Here is a 16,345-nt window from a genome sequence, read left to right as displayed (position 1 = left end):
TATATAAAATAAAAATATATTTAAAAAAAAAAAAAGGTTGCTAAAACTACTCTGAATAACCCATCCTACGCGCTGCAACAGCCGTGTACTCTACACCGGAGCGCAGTGAGGCCATAAGTGTACACACGCACCCAGCGCAGCCGACCAGACACAGCGAGCAGGGAGAGAAACAGCGACTATCTGCCTGCCCTGGTGAGACAGCGACCCCGTCGGCCCCTAACACCACGGGACCCCCCCCCATAAATCGTTGCAAAGCCACTGTCGCGCACCAAGAAAGGCCCCACAGAGAACCGGCACAACAACCAGACCCAGACGGCAGCACCACCACGGCCGCCTGAGGAACCCAGCGGAGGAGAACCAAGAGCGACTCTGGCAGCTACAACAGCTGTGGGAGGTGAGGCAACCCCACCTGCCAACAGCGCTGCAGTTCCAGCAGGCCCAGAACAATGGGGCAGGCTCCGAGGCAGACACTGAGAGGAGGACAGGAGAGGGGAAAAGCGGAGAGCAACACAGCCGGGAAGCACTCCCCTGTCCGCCCCACCCCTGAACCGGCCAGCAAGTTCAGCGACTCGGCGCCCCCCGCCTATGACATCTAACAGACGGCAGGGGGTGATCTGAGAGAAAAGTGCCCAACACCACGGGGCTCACAGCTTTACATAGCCGGGAGCGAGAGAAAACAGAGGAGGGACCCAGGAATTACAATCCCCGACCACACTCGCCGCTGAACTAACTAGCACTATAGCAGCCCCCATGACCCAGCCGACCATCCTCGGACAGGGGGGCGGCTAACCCCGCACGGCTCCCAACAGTGGCAACACACAGCACAAAGGGTGCAATGGACTCCATCCTAACAACGTAGTCCATCACAGTCAAGGCACCCAGTCCCAAACACTGTGTTAACAAAGGCAGCATCCGTTGGCTCCCACACGTCAAAGACTCGCACAAGACCCTGCAAAGGTAGGCTGGCCCAATCTCAAGCTGCGCAGAGTGATGAACCTAGTACCCAGCTGAGACTCGGAAGCAGCACCCGGCCAAACACACGGCGCCATGGAGGTCATGCAAACTGACTACCTCTGTGATATGGTCTCAACCTGGCTTCATTGGGCCGGCCCTCATACCTCTCCTCGAAAGTACGAAAGCGACCACACCACAAATTACTCACGAGGTCACCGCCATAAGGACACCATTCCCTGCTCCCAGCTATCGCTGTCGGTCCCTGAGGACCCAGCACCCATATAAACACTTGCACGACCTTCAAGACAGCAGTCAACCCGGCACACTGCCTAACGCCCCATTGAAGATCCTGCATCAATTAACTCCGACTTCTCAACTGGTCTCCCCGGCAGACGAGGGAACACAATCCTCCTACGGCCCACCAAGGACGGGCCTCACCATAACTCCATCTCCCTTGACGACCCAGACCCAACGGCATCACTATGGGAAAATCGGATAAATCCCAATGCAAGCTCAACTTTGAATCCGGAACCACAGCTAAAACACCCAGACCCGCCAGTCAGCCGGAGTCACCCACCAGAGGAGAAATTCAGGAAGAAAAACTCCCCCCCCCACCCCGAGAGTTAGACATCAAAGAGATCCTCCTTGACCTAAAAGCTGGGATTGGTCACCTTGATTGCTAAATGGATGCGCTGTCCTCCAAGGTCGATCAATTACAACATCGTCTGGACAAGCACGCAGACCGGCTTGACACCATGGAACAAAGAGTTTCTGACCTAGACGACACCACAGAAGGTCAATTGAAAACAACAATCGCAAAGAATGAGGACCTAGAAGAACGCTCACGGAGGAACAACATAAGGCTAGTCGGGGCTAGTCGGGTTAAGAGAATGACAACTACAGACCCGGATGGGGGACCATGTTGAAAAGATATGCATTGAACTCTTTGGTGCGAAGGCACTCTCCCATCTCTTTGTTGTGGAGAGAGCTCCTAGAATCCCGACCACTCGCCCAATCCCAGGGGCAGCCCCTCGCCCCATTATAGCTAAATTGCTCAACTACAAAGACCGGGACACTATCCTGAGGCTGGCCAGAGACCAGGGAGAGCTCCAATTCGACAGAGACTCCATTCAATTCTACCAAGATTTCTCGCCAGCCATTAAAGCACAGAGGAGGTCGTTCGCAGGGTTCAAACGTCGCTTGCGGGATAACCAGATGATATACTCAATGCTATTCCCCGCCAAACTTCTAATTCAGCACGACGGGAGGGTTCAATTGTTCGAGTCACCAGAGGCAGCAAATGCCTTCCTCGATAGAACTGGCTGCAAACCCCCTGACAACAACCCACGATCACCACAAAGGGACCGGGCGAGGCGGAACCCACCATAAGTCAACAGAAACACTTGCAACCGGATAAAATACATTCACTGTAACCGCTCTTCTGTACTGAAAATGGAACTTCTCACCATGGGAGGCTACTAGCGCCCCAGGCACAGCAAAGTTAATGGGTTCTCAATTGGGGCGGGAAATTAATATTGGGCTAGTTGGGGGTTGCCCATGCAAGGGTGAGAAATCGGGGACTGTTTGGGATCAGCGCCTACGAGGACCTCTGCCGCCATCGCCCTACCACCCATTCTTCCCGAATTTCACCTTCTCGTCACGCCACAAGAAAAACACTACAAGCAATCGTCACTCCACCAGTGCATCATCAATGTCCTCCGCACTTGCTACCACCAAAGCCCTTCGCAATCTAGAAGCCACAAACCACGTTCAAGGTAATCACCTGGAACATTTGAGGGGGCAACATCCCAGCAAAGACCTGGAAAATCATGCACTATCTCTGGCGGCACAAGGTCGATGTGGCTATGATACAAGAGACACACCTTCTCCCGGACACTGAACAGCGCTGGGCCCGCGAAGGGGGCTGCCTTAGGTACTTCTCATCCTACCCGTCGTACGCCAGAGAGGTAGCTATTCTTATCAAGAGAATCAACTTCAGTTTAGTAACATCAGAGAAGGACACTGAAGGCAGAACACTCCAGGTAAAGGGAATCCTAGCGTTCAAGGAGGTAGTAGACGGAGCGAACAATCATAACTGGGTCATGTCTCACTTGTAGACTCCGGCCCTGCAACGATCATTTGGGGGGTGACATGAACACACCACTGGACCCAAAGGACAAGTCTCATCATACAGACACCCGTCAGACCAAAGCAAGCCTTCAAATTCATGAAATATGCTGTGCATTCGACCTGGTAGATGCGTGGAGGCACGCCAACTGGGAGGCCAAAGAGTTCACCTTCCACTCTGCAGTCCATAACACCGCCTTGCAGATTGACTATCTCCTAGTGTCCTCCCAAAGCCCACTTCAGCGAGGAACATGCCAAATTCTACCTCAAACTTACTCCGATCATTCCATGGTGGCTCTTGACTACAAGCTCCCTAATACCAAAGTGGGGACACCCCATTGGAGGTTTAAACAAGGATCAATGTTGGACCAGGTATTTGCCACAGAACTGCAGGACGAAATCAAGACCCTCCTAGAAGTCAACCAAAACTCCGTCTCGTCAGCAGGCACGCTCTGGGAAACCCTAAAATGCTATATCAGAGGGTTATGCATTGCAAAGGAGAACGGAATACTGAAGCTGATCAGACGCGAACTGGCCACGAGCGAGGACCGACTAAAAAAACCTAGAGCTTGCATGTTCCAGCTCCAACAACTCGCGCAGCCAAGCGAGACATAAAGAAGAACTTCTCCAATTCAGAAACCTGGCAGAGCGCAAACTAAAATTCTTAAGCCGGAGATATCAAATACGCCAGCACGGCGAGGGTTAGAAACCCAGAGCCTTGCTGGCACGACTAATAGCTGCTGACAGGAAACCCACCCGGGTTGAAAGGGTCTGGAATGCCCAATGCACAATAGTGCACTCAGAGGACGAGGTTGTGCAGGCTGTAAAACTCCAGGCATACCGCTGACGCTGAAACCCTACAAGGCTACCTAAATGAGTGTGAATTGTACTGGGTGGAGAGAGAGCTTGGGGAGCCACTGAACCAACCTATCTCCCTGGAAGAAGTTCTGATAGCCATCAAACTCTTGCCCAACACTAAGGCCCCGAGCCCGGACGGCCTAACTGGCGAATTCTATAAGTCCTTTGCAACCCTAGTGGCCCCGCTCCTCTTGCAGGTATACGAGGAAGCACTCAAACACGGGATCCTACCACTGACCCTTCGGGAAGCCAATGTCATTCTGCTACACAAAACAGGTAAAGCCCCCCCCCCCCCCCCCCGAAGACTGCGCTCCTATAGGCCAATCTCTCTAATTAATCTAGACAACAAAATACTAGCAAAAATACTAACAACCAGATTACTCCCTCTAATGCCAGCACTGGTACTTGGAGACCAGGCTGGCTTTGTCCCTGGACGAAACATGACATACGGCATCAGGAGACTGTGTGGGGTCATGGCAGCCCTAGAACCCACACAACAAGCAATCACAGTACTACTGGACGCCAAGAAGGCCTTCGACTCAGTCGAATGGCCCTAACTCTTTGCGGTACTCAAACAGATGGGTCTGGGGAAATACTTTATTAGGCTAATCTCCCTCTTATACAACGGCACTAAATCATCCATTATCCTAGGTAACACAAAGTCCACACACATAGACCTACAGCGAGGAACCAGACGGGGTTGTCCGCTCTCAGTGCTAATATTTGCTTTAACAATGGAACCGCTAGCGTCAGGGCTTTGTGCCTGCCAACTCCAGAGAGGCCTAAAGCCGGGACCGCACAAACTAATAATATCTCTCTACCCGGAAGATGTGGTCCTCTTCGTCCGTGATCCAGCGGTAAACCTAAACCCCATTATGTGAGAAGTCATCAGATTTGGCACTGTGTCCGGCCTAAAAATTAACCATTCTAAATCCGTAATATTCTCTTTGACTCCGGGCACCCAAAAATGTACAGATGACCATGAGTTCCTATGGGAAGAGGCACACATCCGATACCTGGGGATTATAATGTCTCTTACTCACCAGGATGTATTTAAAGGCAACTACGAGAAGGCACTGCGCTCCCTCCAGCTGCAAATACAAAGATGGAAAACGCTTCCGGGCACCCAAAAATGTACAGATGACCATGAGTTCCTATGGGAAGAGGCACACATCGGATACCTGGGGATTATAATGTCTCTTACTCACCAGGATGTATTTAAAGACAACTACGAAAAGGCACTGCGCTCCCTCCAGCTGCAAATACAAAGATGGAAAACGCTTCCATTGACACTATGGGGTCGAGCCTCGCTGGTCAAGATGGTGGACCTCGCTAAAATTCTTTATCTGTCTGCCAACATACCCCTATTGCTATCCCAAGCATATTTGCAGAGAGTCAGGAGTCTGGTACTTGAGCTGTTATGGGTGGCCAAACCAGCAAGGATGGCCTACACAACGCTTATCTTACCGACCTGATGCAGAGCCCTTGTGCTCCCAGATTTAGAGAAATACTACTGGGCAGCCCAGGCACAATTCCTCAGCCATTGGTTTGCTACCAGCTTTATCAGAAACACACATGCAGGTGGAGTGTGCCCTGGCGTCACCCAATCTGCTTAGGGCGGTCATCTTAGGTCATCTCCCTGTACCTCAGAACACGATGAACGTGGTGCTTTCCACATATGCGATCTGAAAAAAGCTAGTGCAGAGATATGCTGTGCTTACCAGATTCTCCCCCCTGTTGCCAATTAAGTTTATACCCGAGGTTCCCCTGACAGCAGAGACAGTCTTTCACCAGTGGGCGGATAAACTACAGATGAAGACTATGAGCGACCTGTTAATTGAAGGGTCATTTATATCACTAGAGGAAATCAAAGGCAGATGCGGCATCACATCCATCGACACGTTTGTATATTTCAGACTACGATACGCCCTGCAAACACTCTTCAGAACCTTCCCGCAACAACCCCCTACTCCTACATGACGCAATCCAAGCTTGGGGTGAGGGCAGACTGATCTCCACAATTTACAGCTCCCTCTTAAGGGAAACACCCCAAAATAACAGCGCAAAGGAGAGGTGGGAGAGGACCCTACAAGCCCCGATACCAGATGACGACTGGACGTACATCCTACGACAAATATAAAGCGTGGCCCTGAACGCACGCTTTAAATAGATCCACTTTAACTACCTCCACCAAACATACTACACCCCAGCTAAAAAACAGGTTCAACACCCCGAATCAGAAGCCTCATGTGAGAGATGTGGCACCCCAGGGGTGAATTTCCTTCATCTAGCCTGGGACTGCCCCACTGTGTCACATTTTTGGACTCTGGTTCTACAGACAACTGCCACAATCATCGGGGAAGACCTGACACCTATCCCCACCCTAGCCCTCCTAGGGCTTACGAGACACTTAGGGCCTGCGACGAGGAAACTCATGGGCATCCTGTTGACACTCACGTGCAGGAGATTAAAACTGTCATGGGGAAAGGGTCATGCCCCCACTATGGCGAACTGGTTAAAAGACATCCTATACTGCCAAAATGTAGAAACAGAATTCATCAGAACTCTACCCTTGCATGCACGCCCACCCGATATCTGGGGACCATATATCCTCTATCTATTATCCCAGTCCAACAACGACGTCACCTCATCAACCCAATCTGAACAAACTCCCTGAATAACCTAGTCAAGAGCTTCACCGCAGGAGGACACGACGCTGAGGGACAACCTGAAGGGCCAACATCCTTCACAAACGATCACGGTGGGAGGATGGAGGGTGGTGGGGACAGGGGAACTCTAGGGCGCAACTGTTGATCCACCCACCTGGGTGTTGTTTTGTTGTTACCTGTTGAAAAATTCAAAAATAAAGTTTAAAAAAAAAACTATTGTTGCTTCCACAGAATAAGAGCCCCAGATAACAGATCATCTAGCTGAGAAGGCATTACCCTCCCGCTGAGTCGCAGGTAAGCGTTACAGATACCCCCTGAAGACCAGATGTTAAATGAGTGTGCAAGTTCTAGAAACACTCTTTGATGACTCCTCGGGATCACTAGCTGAGTTCTAGGGGTACCTTCTCGTGTTATATCGCTCCTAGTACAGAAAGCCTATTTTTAAGAAAAAGAAGGGAACCCTCTGAGCCCTACCTTCTGTTTGTGTCATAACTTTAGAAAAAGCTTCGGTTAAGATTGGATCATTATGTTGTGCAAATGCCAAGTCGAGAAGGAGTTTAGTTTCATCGAACTGTGGGCGGGGGTGGATAGGCTTTACTTGGCTGTTTATCTGCCTATCCAAATCTTTGAGTGCCTCTTTCTGTTTCAGTTTGCTCTTGAATTTCTTGGGGCACAGGAAAGATGGCATTTTCTAAGATTCCCTGTGCTGTTTTCTCCTGCTATTTCTACCTGATATGGGTGCTTCCCATGATTATGAATTAAGATGTTTACGTCTCCCCTGTAGTCAGGTTCAATCACTCCAAACATATTGTCCAACCCATATATCCATGCCTAGACTTGGAAGCAAATCTAACGTATGTTCCTGGTGGTGGAGATGAAACGAAACCTGTAGGAACCAGTTCGTGCTTGCCTACATATATAGTTACTTCGGCACTGCTATGTAAATCAAAGTCTATAGATTTAGTGGTGCTACTGTAGGGGCAGAGGCAAGTGGAATTTATTTCAGGGTTCCTCAACTTTTTTCAATTGGGCAACATCCCATTACTGACACCATATGTGGTACGTTAGGAGATTCAAAAAATATTTATTGAAGTGAGAAGGCCTATGTAGCCCTATTCAATGGGTTTCCCTACCTAACAAAACAAACTAGTGGTCTCATCAGTAGTGTAGTCCAAAAAGTAAACAGTCTGTCCTACGTCTCAAAGCTAATCTCTTCTGGACCTACCACTAAAGAAAAAAAAAAACAAATGCTGTTCAGTCCTAATAGGTAATTTTCAAATAGTTCTTGGCTATCGCTTGAATTAATTCCTTTAGTTCCTCTCTCGGACGTTTCAACCCTCCTGGCATCCCCTTTCCTTTTAGAGATGACCCTTTTCTCCTTTATATATGAGTGTTCACCCCGTTGGGCTACATCCTCTCTAGGTGTCTCTGTAAGGTTCCCTTTCTCCAGCACTTTGGAGGAACCCAACTGTCCCTTCTCCTGATCGTGATTCTCTGTATTCATTTGCTTTTTTATTTCCTCATGAACAACATGTTTTACACAAATATTCTCTTGGTCTATTAAGCTAATTTTCACTTTGGACTGAATCATATATCCCCAACTACTGCAAGGGTTTTGTTCAGTTCCTGTCTTGCAATGCTTAATGAAACAGGTTCCACTATGTCTCTCTTTAGGGTTATTCTGGTTGTCAATAACACTTGTCTGCTCAATGAGATGTGTAGACAGTGTCTTATAGACACTTATGTCACTGGGACGATTATGCAGAGTCCTGTAGTCATTCTTGCTCTTACAAACAATTGTTTGCGACGAGTAGGCTGGGTGTGTCCCTCCTCCCTGTATCTCTTTCCTGGTCTCCCGCCTCTCCCGTTACCTTCTTGTTCATGGGCTAGCACCACTGGATCTCTCTTCAGGACCGGGATAACTTACTGCATCAGAACGGCTCCTCCGGTCACGCCGACTCTTGTTGGTTTTTCGGTGTAGCCCTGCCTGGCCATGGCTGCAGCGGTCTCGCTGCTGTTTCTCCTTTCCCAAGTCCTGCCACTGCTCTCTGTTCTATTTTCATCAGGCTTCTCTTCCCCTGCAAGACACAGACCCCTTTTTTCCCTGTGCCTCTTCGGTATGCCCACTGGCCATGTCCTCACAAAGGGGGATCTCTCGGTTCTCAGCGACTCCCAGCTCTTCCCAGTTTCAAACTTCGCAGGCTTCACTCTCCATCTTACTCTCCATCTTAAGTCCTTCTATGTTTATAGTTCTGGGTCCTACCCGGCGTAACATTAAAGTCCTTTCTCTCTCTTTGGTGAGTATTCTCTCTTACTCGTCTAGGCTTCTTCGTCGCAGTTTTGTTAACTTTAGACCATAGAGCAATCTGTATGACTCGCTCATCTCTCTTCTTTGTCACAATTATTTTGGCAGACATTTCTTCAAGATGAATGTTGGGGCCAATATTACAATAACAAACAGCGGCTTGCTCTGATGTACTTCTTGAAGCATGGATGTTATTGATGGTTAACAAGAAAGGGTTTTTAGGAGTTCTTTGATGGAATGGGAGTCCTTATCCCCAACAGGGGAGTCTCTCGCTGTGAGATCCCGCTTACCACCACCCCTATGGGGAATGTTGCCTAACAGGCTCACCTCCCTAGTACAGTGCTTACCAGAAGCTCAACCCCCTCCAAGACTGAATTTCTACTCCTGACCAACAACACCGAACACCCTGACATCCAGACCTAGCTCCCTGCCATGCACCTCGACGGCTTCACATACCAGCTGCCACCTGCGCCAAGTTCCTTGGGTTAGACATCGGCACATGCCTCTCCCTCAAATAGCACATAGCAAGGAAGACACAAACCGCTTGGTACCAACTTTCCTGTGGAAAATCAAGCCCTTTATGCCAGAAAACCACGTCAGATCTTCTGCCCAAGCCTTGGTCCTCTCCCACCTGGACGGTGGCAACGCCAGTTTGCAAAGCTTTCTGGTGACGACCCTAGCACCCCTGAGATGTGTCCTGCATGCTGCAGCACGACCTATCAAAGGACTCTGCAAATTCACCCACATAACATTGACCCTTGTCAAACTGCACTGCTCTCTCTGCAATCCTGTATCATCTTCAAATTCTGCTCATCTACAAAGCTGTCACCCTGAAATCCCCAAGCTACCTCACTGAGGAACTCAGCATTTCTGGAGGCCTACAATCTACCTGAAGTAAGGACATGTGCAGACTTATAATAGTTTTTTTATAACACGCTTAATACTCGAGATTGGTTTCTAAGCACAGGATCGGGATTGATTCCTATGTTGCTCTGCATTGTCTTGCTTCCAAGACAAACGCATTGTCCCTAAGCTATCCCCCTCACCAAACTTGAACGGTACAGGAAGGAAAGAACCAGAAGACAGGCCTTCTCGGTCTACACCCCAGGACTCTGGAGCCTGCCCCCGTCAACATCAGACACACCTCTTGCTTCTAGAGTTCAGGAAAGAGCTCAGTACCCTCCTCTTCAGGAAATGTGTCCACCCTGACACCTAGGTCCACACACCATCCACTCTCCACCCTTCCTGAAACTGTGTTATCTGATCCCCATGATTTCTTTCCCTGGTTGCTTATAGATCCCTTGCTGACAAATTTCCTACCTTCCCATCTTCCCACCTTCTCCCTCCCCTGTTGTTTGCTCCCCACTTCCTTGTTTCTGTGGGCCTCTCACCATGTTCTCCCCCAACTAATGCTTCAAGCTTGAAAGGCACTCTGTTGCTTCTCAAAGCTAGACCCGTGCTCACTCAATACTTTATACCTAATATTTATGAAAATAATAAATGTTCAGCCCCATTTTGCCAATGAATAGCAAAATGCTTTGACAACTCCGACCTGTGTACGAGGCTTGGTGCCCTGGATCATACAGCTAGCCTAACTCTGGTGTCTTTAACGGTTCTTGCTGGATGCCTCTATACTCTGAGAAAGTCAGTGGGATGGATGCCTGATGGTGAGATGCGGCTTCCCTTCCTTCCCTGTAACATCTTTACGCCATCCTACCAGGTAGGATATATGAAAACTCTACCCCCCCCCAAATCCCTTTTCCTGCACAAACACATTCACACAGACAGCCTGCTCTGTGATTAAACAGACTCGCATCCGAGCCGTGTACCTGACATGTCCCACTACTATGGTCAGGCAATTAATATCAATCAGTCACACCTGACTGCCATTAAACCTCCCCACACGGTAAAATGCAGAGGACGAGAACACACTCTGAGCGAGGCAAAGCACACGAAGTTACAGCAGTTTCGAGTCGGCAGCTGAACGAGGGGAGAAAGACGTCAAACCAAGGAGGGTTCGTAAGAAGGGAAGCACCCTTGGCCTTTTTGGCAAGACGCTGTTACTTTCAAGAATCCTTCAGTGCAGAAAGCGTAAGGCCGGGAAACCAGACTGAAAAATACTGCATTGTGTGTCGGAGATACCGAGGGCCCTCCCGTGGCAACTGACCAAGGCAGGAAGGAATAGGAGACACCGTAGTATCGGCCTTGGCTGCATGAACAAAGAAGTGACAAAGAGATAAACACAGCCGGTGAGTTGGGGAGACCGATGCAAGACCGCTCTGTGTTGGAGTCAAGGTTGCAAGCAGGAACATTGCATAATGAGCACTGGATCGAACATTGTTAAAGGTGTGTGATGAAAGACGTGAGCAAAGTTAAACTGCTGATGAATGTTTAAGTTTGAGAAAGAAAGATACAATACCATTGGCAGAGTGGTCCGGAACCATGTGGGTGCTCCCTCGAAAGTCTCTGTAAGGCATCCCGCCAAGAGAAACAAAAGTAGAGGATTGATGGGAACAATTGTGTGAAGTGAATCAAAATGGTCCTGCGACGGTTTAAGCAAAACCCATTGCACATTCCAAAGTCTTTGATTCTGATATCAAAATAATCTGAGCCCGAATGAGGGGCATCCGTGGTCCGAGCCAGAACGAGGGAGACCAATTGAGAACATTGTGGAAAAAAGGTGATCTGAGCCCAAGCAAGGGGGAGACCAGTTGTGAACTTTTGAATGTGAAAGCCCTGACAAAGGAAAGGAACTTTTGTGTTTTGTTTTGTTACATCAGGCCTTCTGCAATAAGACTGTCACTGGGAGAAAGACTCTTTGGCAGAAGGTCCTTATAACAATGTTTTGAACTGTTACCTTGTGGCCAAGAAGCCAGAATGTGTGCGAAGCTCACATGTGCCGCCTTACCCCGTGATGAAAACGTGGGGAAGGGGAACCAACTTCTCAACCATCCTGACCTATTTTCTTGAACACTTTTCTTTTGCATACATTGTTATTCCACACCATTGTATTTAGAAATAAGGAATGGCAATAGGTTTATTAGTATAGGCCCTTTTATTTTGACACACTCCACTAGGACTGCGTTGTTTATTATTTGATGGTCGTAGCTTGCTCCCATACTTGGATCCTTAGATTTATGTTTAGGTATGCGTTCAACCAACCCATTTGAAGTTCAATAAACACCCTTGAACTGTGATCACTTGTGCCAAGTCTTCACTGTTTCATACCATGCCTTTCTTACACCCCTTATTAGTAGCATTTCGATTAGCTGTTGCTTCTCTTTGGAACTCCACACATATCGAGCAGCAAATTATTATCAATCCGGGTGACTTCATCATGTTGCACCACAACCTTTTGCTCCACATCCCCAGACTCTCCCACCGCATTCATACATATGTTTGACATATTAAATGGCACTTTAGCCTTTTTTAGCAGCAGAGCATCTTTTACGTGAGCATAGGGCAAAAAGTTTTAAAAAGTTGTGATTTTCACCTCAGTATGGGCCTCCAATAAAGTATTAGCTGCACTGTTAGCTGGCACAACCAAATGTAACGCGTCAGTTAACATGCCAGCTATGCCTTGACTGGGCTCAAGCACCATAACTCGGCCTGTGCTTCAAAGATTATATTTCACATTTACATATGCATGTATGAACAGTTAAATTAATTGTAGCAATAATCCAAACATTATAATGTGGTGCAGTCCTACCTTAGAAGGCTTCATTGTGGCCCCTTGCTTTCAAAGTTGTGCACTTCATCTCGATCTGCTTGATTAAAAAAAAAGTCTGGGGTCAGGCAGTCAAAAGCTGCCTGCTGACTGCACTTAACGGCACTTGCTTGCGCACACTCCATGCATCATGATGGGTCTCGATTCAAGATGTCTGGGGCAGTCAGAAAGTGGTAAGATGTCAGGGCGAACAAGGAAGGATGGTAAACCGGAGCAAAAAAAAATTCTGACAACACTAATGCTGCAAAATGAAGCAATCATTCAGCGGCTTGCAGAGCGCTGTATGGCCCATTTCTCTAGTAATGTCAGTTGTTCCCTCGCGGTCACTGGTGGTCCGCTCTTGCAAGAGGACCAGTCACCAATGAGTGAAAGGTTGCCTGAAGGTTCCATTTAAAAATGTCCCCACAAAAATGTCTCCTGACAAAAAAGTTGCTGTTTTTTGCAGAGGCATTATTACATTGAACATGCGGGGGCCACCCCGTCAAACCCCAGAATTCTTTTTTTAAACTTTTTTTTTACAAGGGGAGCAGGGGCATCCTTGCAACCTGTCCCCATACATAATGTCACAGTATATAATGTTGCCAATGGCTTTTCACTGGGACATGTATGGGGACATTGTTACCTGATACCTGCCTGAACTGATTCCATTGTAATTATCTGATAATGTGTCCTTTCCGCGCACACTTGTTCATGATCTATCCAAAAGAAAAGAATAAAAAATGCAAGTAACCTCATTGCAGATTTCTTGGAATCCTCTTGCTCTCTCTCTCGCTCTCTCATATAGGTGTGCTTCGCCCTCACTTTTACTCCTAGTCTCACATACTCTTGACGAATACAGACACAGCCACACACCTATGCATGCATTGCCCCAGCAGTTAAGAATGGGACACATTAGTTCTAATGTGTATGTTACATACAGTACAGGCAGGACTGTTTGAAATCGCAAGTTGCCTTTGGGAAGGTAAGAGCTTCTCTAAATATACTTGCATGTTGGAGATGGTTTTGTTGACTGTTTTAGTGCTTTTGTAATACTTTTAGCATGATGTAAGACTCTTAGAAACTGCATTTGTGAAAACATTCCAATGTCTCTGACCTTCAAGCTAGCTATCGTTTTTGTCCCTGATACAGTTAAGTCTGCGTTTTTGTTACATCTCATGATGTTCTTCAAGGATACCTGGCACTGTTCCTTACCAGATAACGTGTTTTTGTCCAATTGTATTTTACAGGCCTATGTGTCTGAATCTTTACCAGAGGCTATGGCGGTTCGCATATATAATGCAGTAAGAAGCGTAGATGTTGAGGACAAGGCCTCTGCTGCAAGTGAAAACATCACCAAAGAGCAGTTGACTGCATTTGTCTCAGATTTGTACAGAGGAAATGTTGACGAGAGGGGTGATGCCATCCTTCGTCTTATAGCAGAAAATGCCCAAGTTCAAGGAAGCCAGGTCCGTCAGGTATGTACAGTGGCCTGGATTTTATTTTGGTCTTTGACATGTTCCCGTTTTGCTCAAAAGGTAATTCATTAGTTCTCCAACACTTCTTGTGCTTCAGTGTTTTGGAATTATCACTAAGACTGTTGCCTAAATATTTTTTTAAATTTAAGGTTTGAAACCTTTGGTTCTTCTGTTGCATTTTTCGAATCATATGCCATCATTGTATAAGAAATGTGATGCAAAACTAATGAAACTTGTACCAGGTTGGGATGAATAAAATCCTTCCACAACCGGCATGTTTGGTTTTTTACCCCTATCAGCATGTAGTGGCTTATATACTAGCATTAAATGTCCCTTATTCTCATTTCTTTTCTGAAATTGGTCTTTTTTACCATAGTGCAAAGGTCACTCGTTCACCATTCTTTAATTATATTAAGTATAATGTTAAGTATTATGCACGGTGAATCCTGGCTCCGCTTTAGTTTCTGTTCTGTGCAGACTGACGCACAGTAGCTCCCCTGCAATAAAAAGTGATTTGTCAACTTTGTTGAAAAGTGGACCTAAACAATGGACCTAAATAGTGTGCCTCGGTCTGCTCCAAGCTTAGAGCTCTGGGAATGTCACTGCGCTAGCTTACCAGCAATAACAGGAGCATTAATCTTCCAACGCATTTCTCATCTATAATATTCAAGCACAGCGCAGCTGTCATTATTGGGTTCCCAAATACCCTGAAAGCACATTGCCCCCCCATCACTGCATATGCTCCCCTCTCAAGGGTGCCCCACAAGTTCTCATTGGACCACCCTAGTAAATGAATGGAGGTGAATGTACTTTCCAAAATGACCACCAACCAAGTGACATGGATCCAAGAAGGCACGAAATCACGCCTGATTTCCAAAATCACAGACACCGTCTTGGATGGGCCCCACCCATCCACAAGCACATGCTCAGCGTTTGTGTTTCCAACTCTGCACCAGCCCCTGTGAGCCTCCCGGCTCCAACTGGAAACATACCATGGGAAACTCCAGTGACACTGCGACGCCACCATTTCACAGCTTCTGGAACTACTGATACCTGCAAGAGAAGAACAATAATTGAACATACACGCACACAAAAAGCTGACATCCGAAGAATCGCACAGAAAACATCACCTCAAGGTCATTGTACAACTTGCATATTTCTTCACGCAGAGACTCCAAGGTCATATTTTGGGAACTCCTGCACCCCTATTCCTGATCTCACCGACATCCAGGGAACCTGCAAGGAAAACATGTACAGGTATCAGAAATTACTGCATTTAGGACATTACTTCACAGAGCCAGAAACCATTGAGCCATAACCGAGTAAGCTAGTGCTTCTATGTGCAACATTGGACATTTTTGTTAAAACACAAGACTTTATTGGACACTATTTGGAACTACTTAAGAAGGCAGAAAGAAGCCGGCCGCAGCAGGACGGGGCTGTTTTTCCAGTGATGCAACTGGATCAAGGAGCTTCTATATCTCCACCCCCACACACTACGGTGAGTCAACCACCCCTGGGTAAGTATTCATGGTGGGAGGGGAGGAAAGGTTACATTTCAGTCCTGATATTCATACTCTCTCCTAGGGCAAATCCAACACTGGTAATATTGTACTGAGGGAATACAGCCTTCATACCTTCAATCTGCACCCAACAACCCCATCCCTTACACGTCGACCATGCTGGTGCACCCTTGAGTGCTAACCATGGTAGAGGTGCAAAGTGGTGTGGGTATTTCCTCGAGATGCTCCAGGACATCCCTGCAAGACCCAGACAGGTGAGCGTTCCAGGACACTGAGCCCACAGCATTGTTTTGCCCGGGCATCATGGAGACCTTGGAGGTGGACATGTTTGCCAAATTACTAGGGGAGCTTGGGCTGAGGTTCATGTGACTAGGTCCGAGACCAAAGCATTAAGGAGGAAATTAGTGGTAAACGGAGGGTGAACAGAGGATTTAGCTCTTTGTTTAACCCACCGCAAGCGGTCAGGCCCAATTACCTGGAGACCACACACATATATGAACTTTCCCAGGGGGTGTGGGAAGTTCGGTTAGTGACCCCATCCAAGAGTTTGCCCCACTTACCATCCCTTTGGCACCCCATGAACGATTACTACGGGATCCTCACAAGTATGCTGCTTTTATCAAACAATGTAAGTTGCACTTCATATGCAAACCAGGTGCCTTTCCAGACGACCAGACTAAAGTTGCCTTTGTTTTATCGTATCTCGGTGGCAAAGCCGCAAACCAGTC

General features: G+C 47.6%; 1 protein-coding gene across 3 annotated transcripts in view; it reads left to right on the top strand.

The window, feature by feature from the left end:
* MEAK7 (MTOR associated protein, eak-7 homolog) overlaps window positions 1-16,345 on the top strand; it is a 1,198,349-nt gene that overhangs the window by 368,633 nt on the left and 813,371 nt on the right. For 2 of the 3 annotated variants that reach the window (XM_069636236.1, XM_069636239.1), the window contains exon 3: window positions 13,867-14,094. In XM_069636236.1, the coding sequence (XP_069492337.1) occupies window positions 13,867-14,094 (228 nt within the window). Of the gene's footprint in view, window positions 1-6,839; window positions 6,903-13,866; window positions 14,095-16,345 lie in introns of all 3 variants that reach the window. The other variant, XM_069636243.1, reaches the window with a different exon arrangement.

The sequence above is a fragment of the Ambystoma mexicanum genome, chromosome 1q (assembly GCF_040938575.1).
Source record: "Ambystoma mexicanum isolate Mex_15411 chromosome 1q, UKY_AmexF1_1, whole genome shotgun sequence".
NCBI lineage: Eukaryota > Metazoa > Chordata > Amphibia > Caudata > Ambystomatidae > Ambystoma > Ambystoma mexicanum.
Note: the sequence above shows the minus strand (reverse complement) of the source record. Positions and strands in the feature narration are given on the sequence as shown.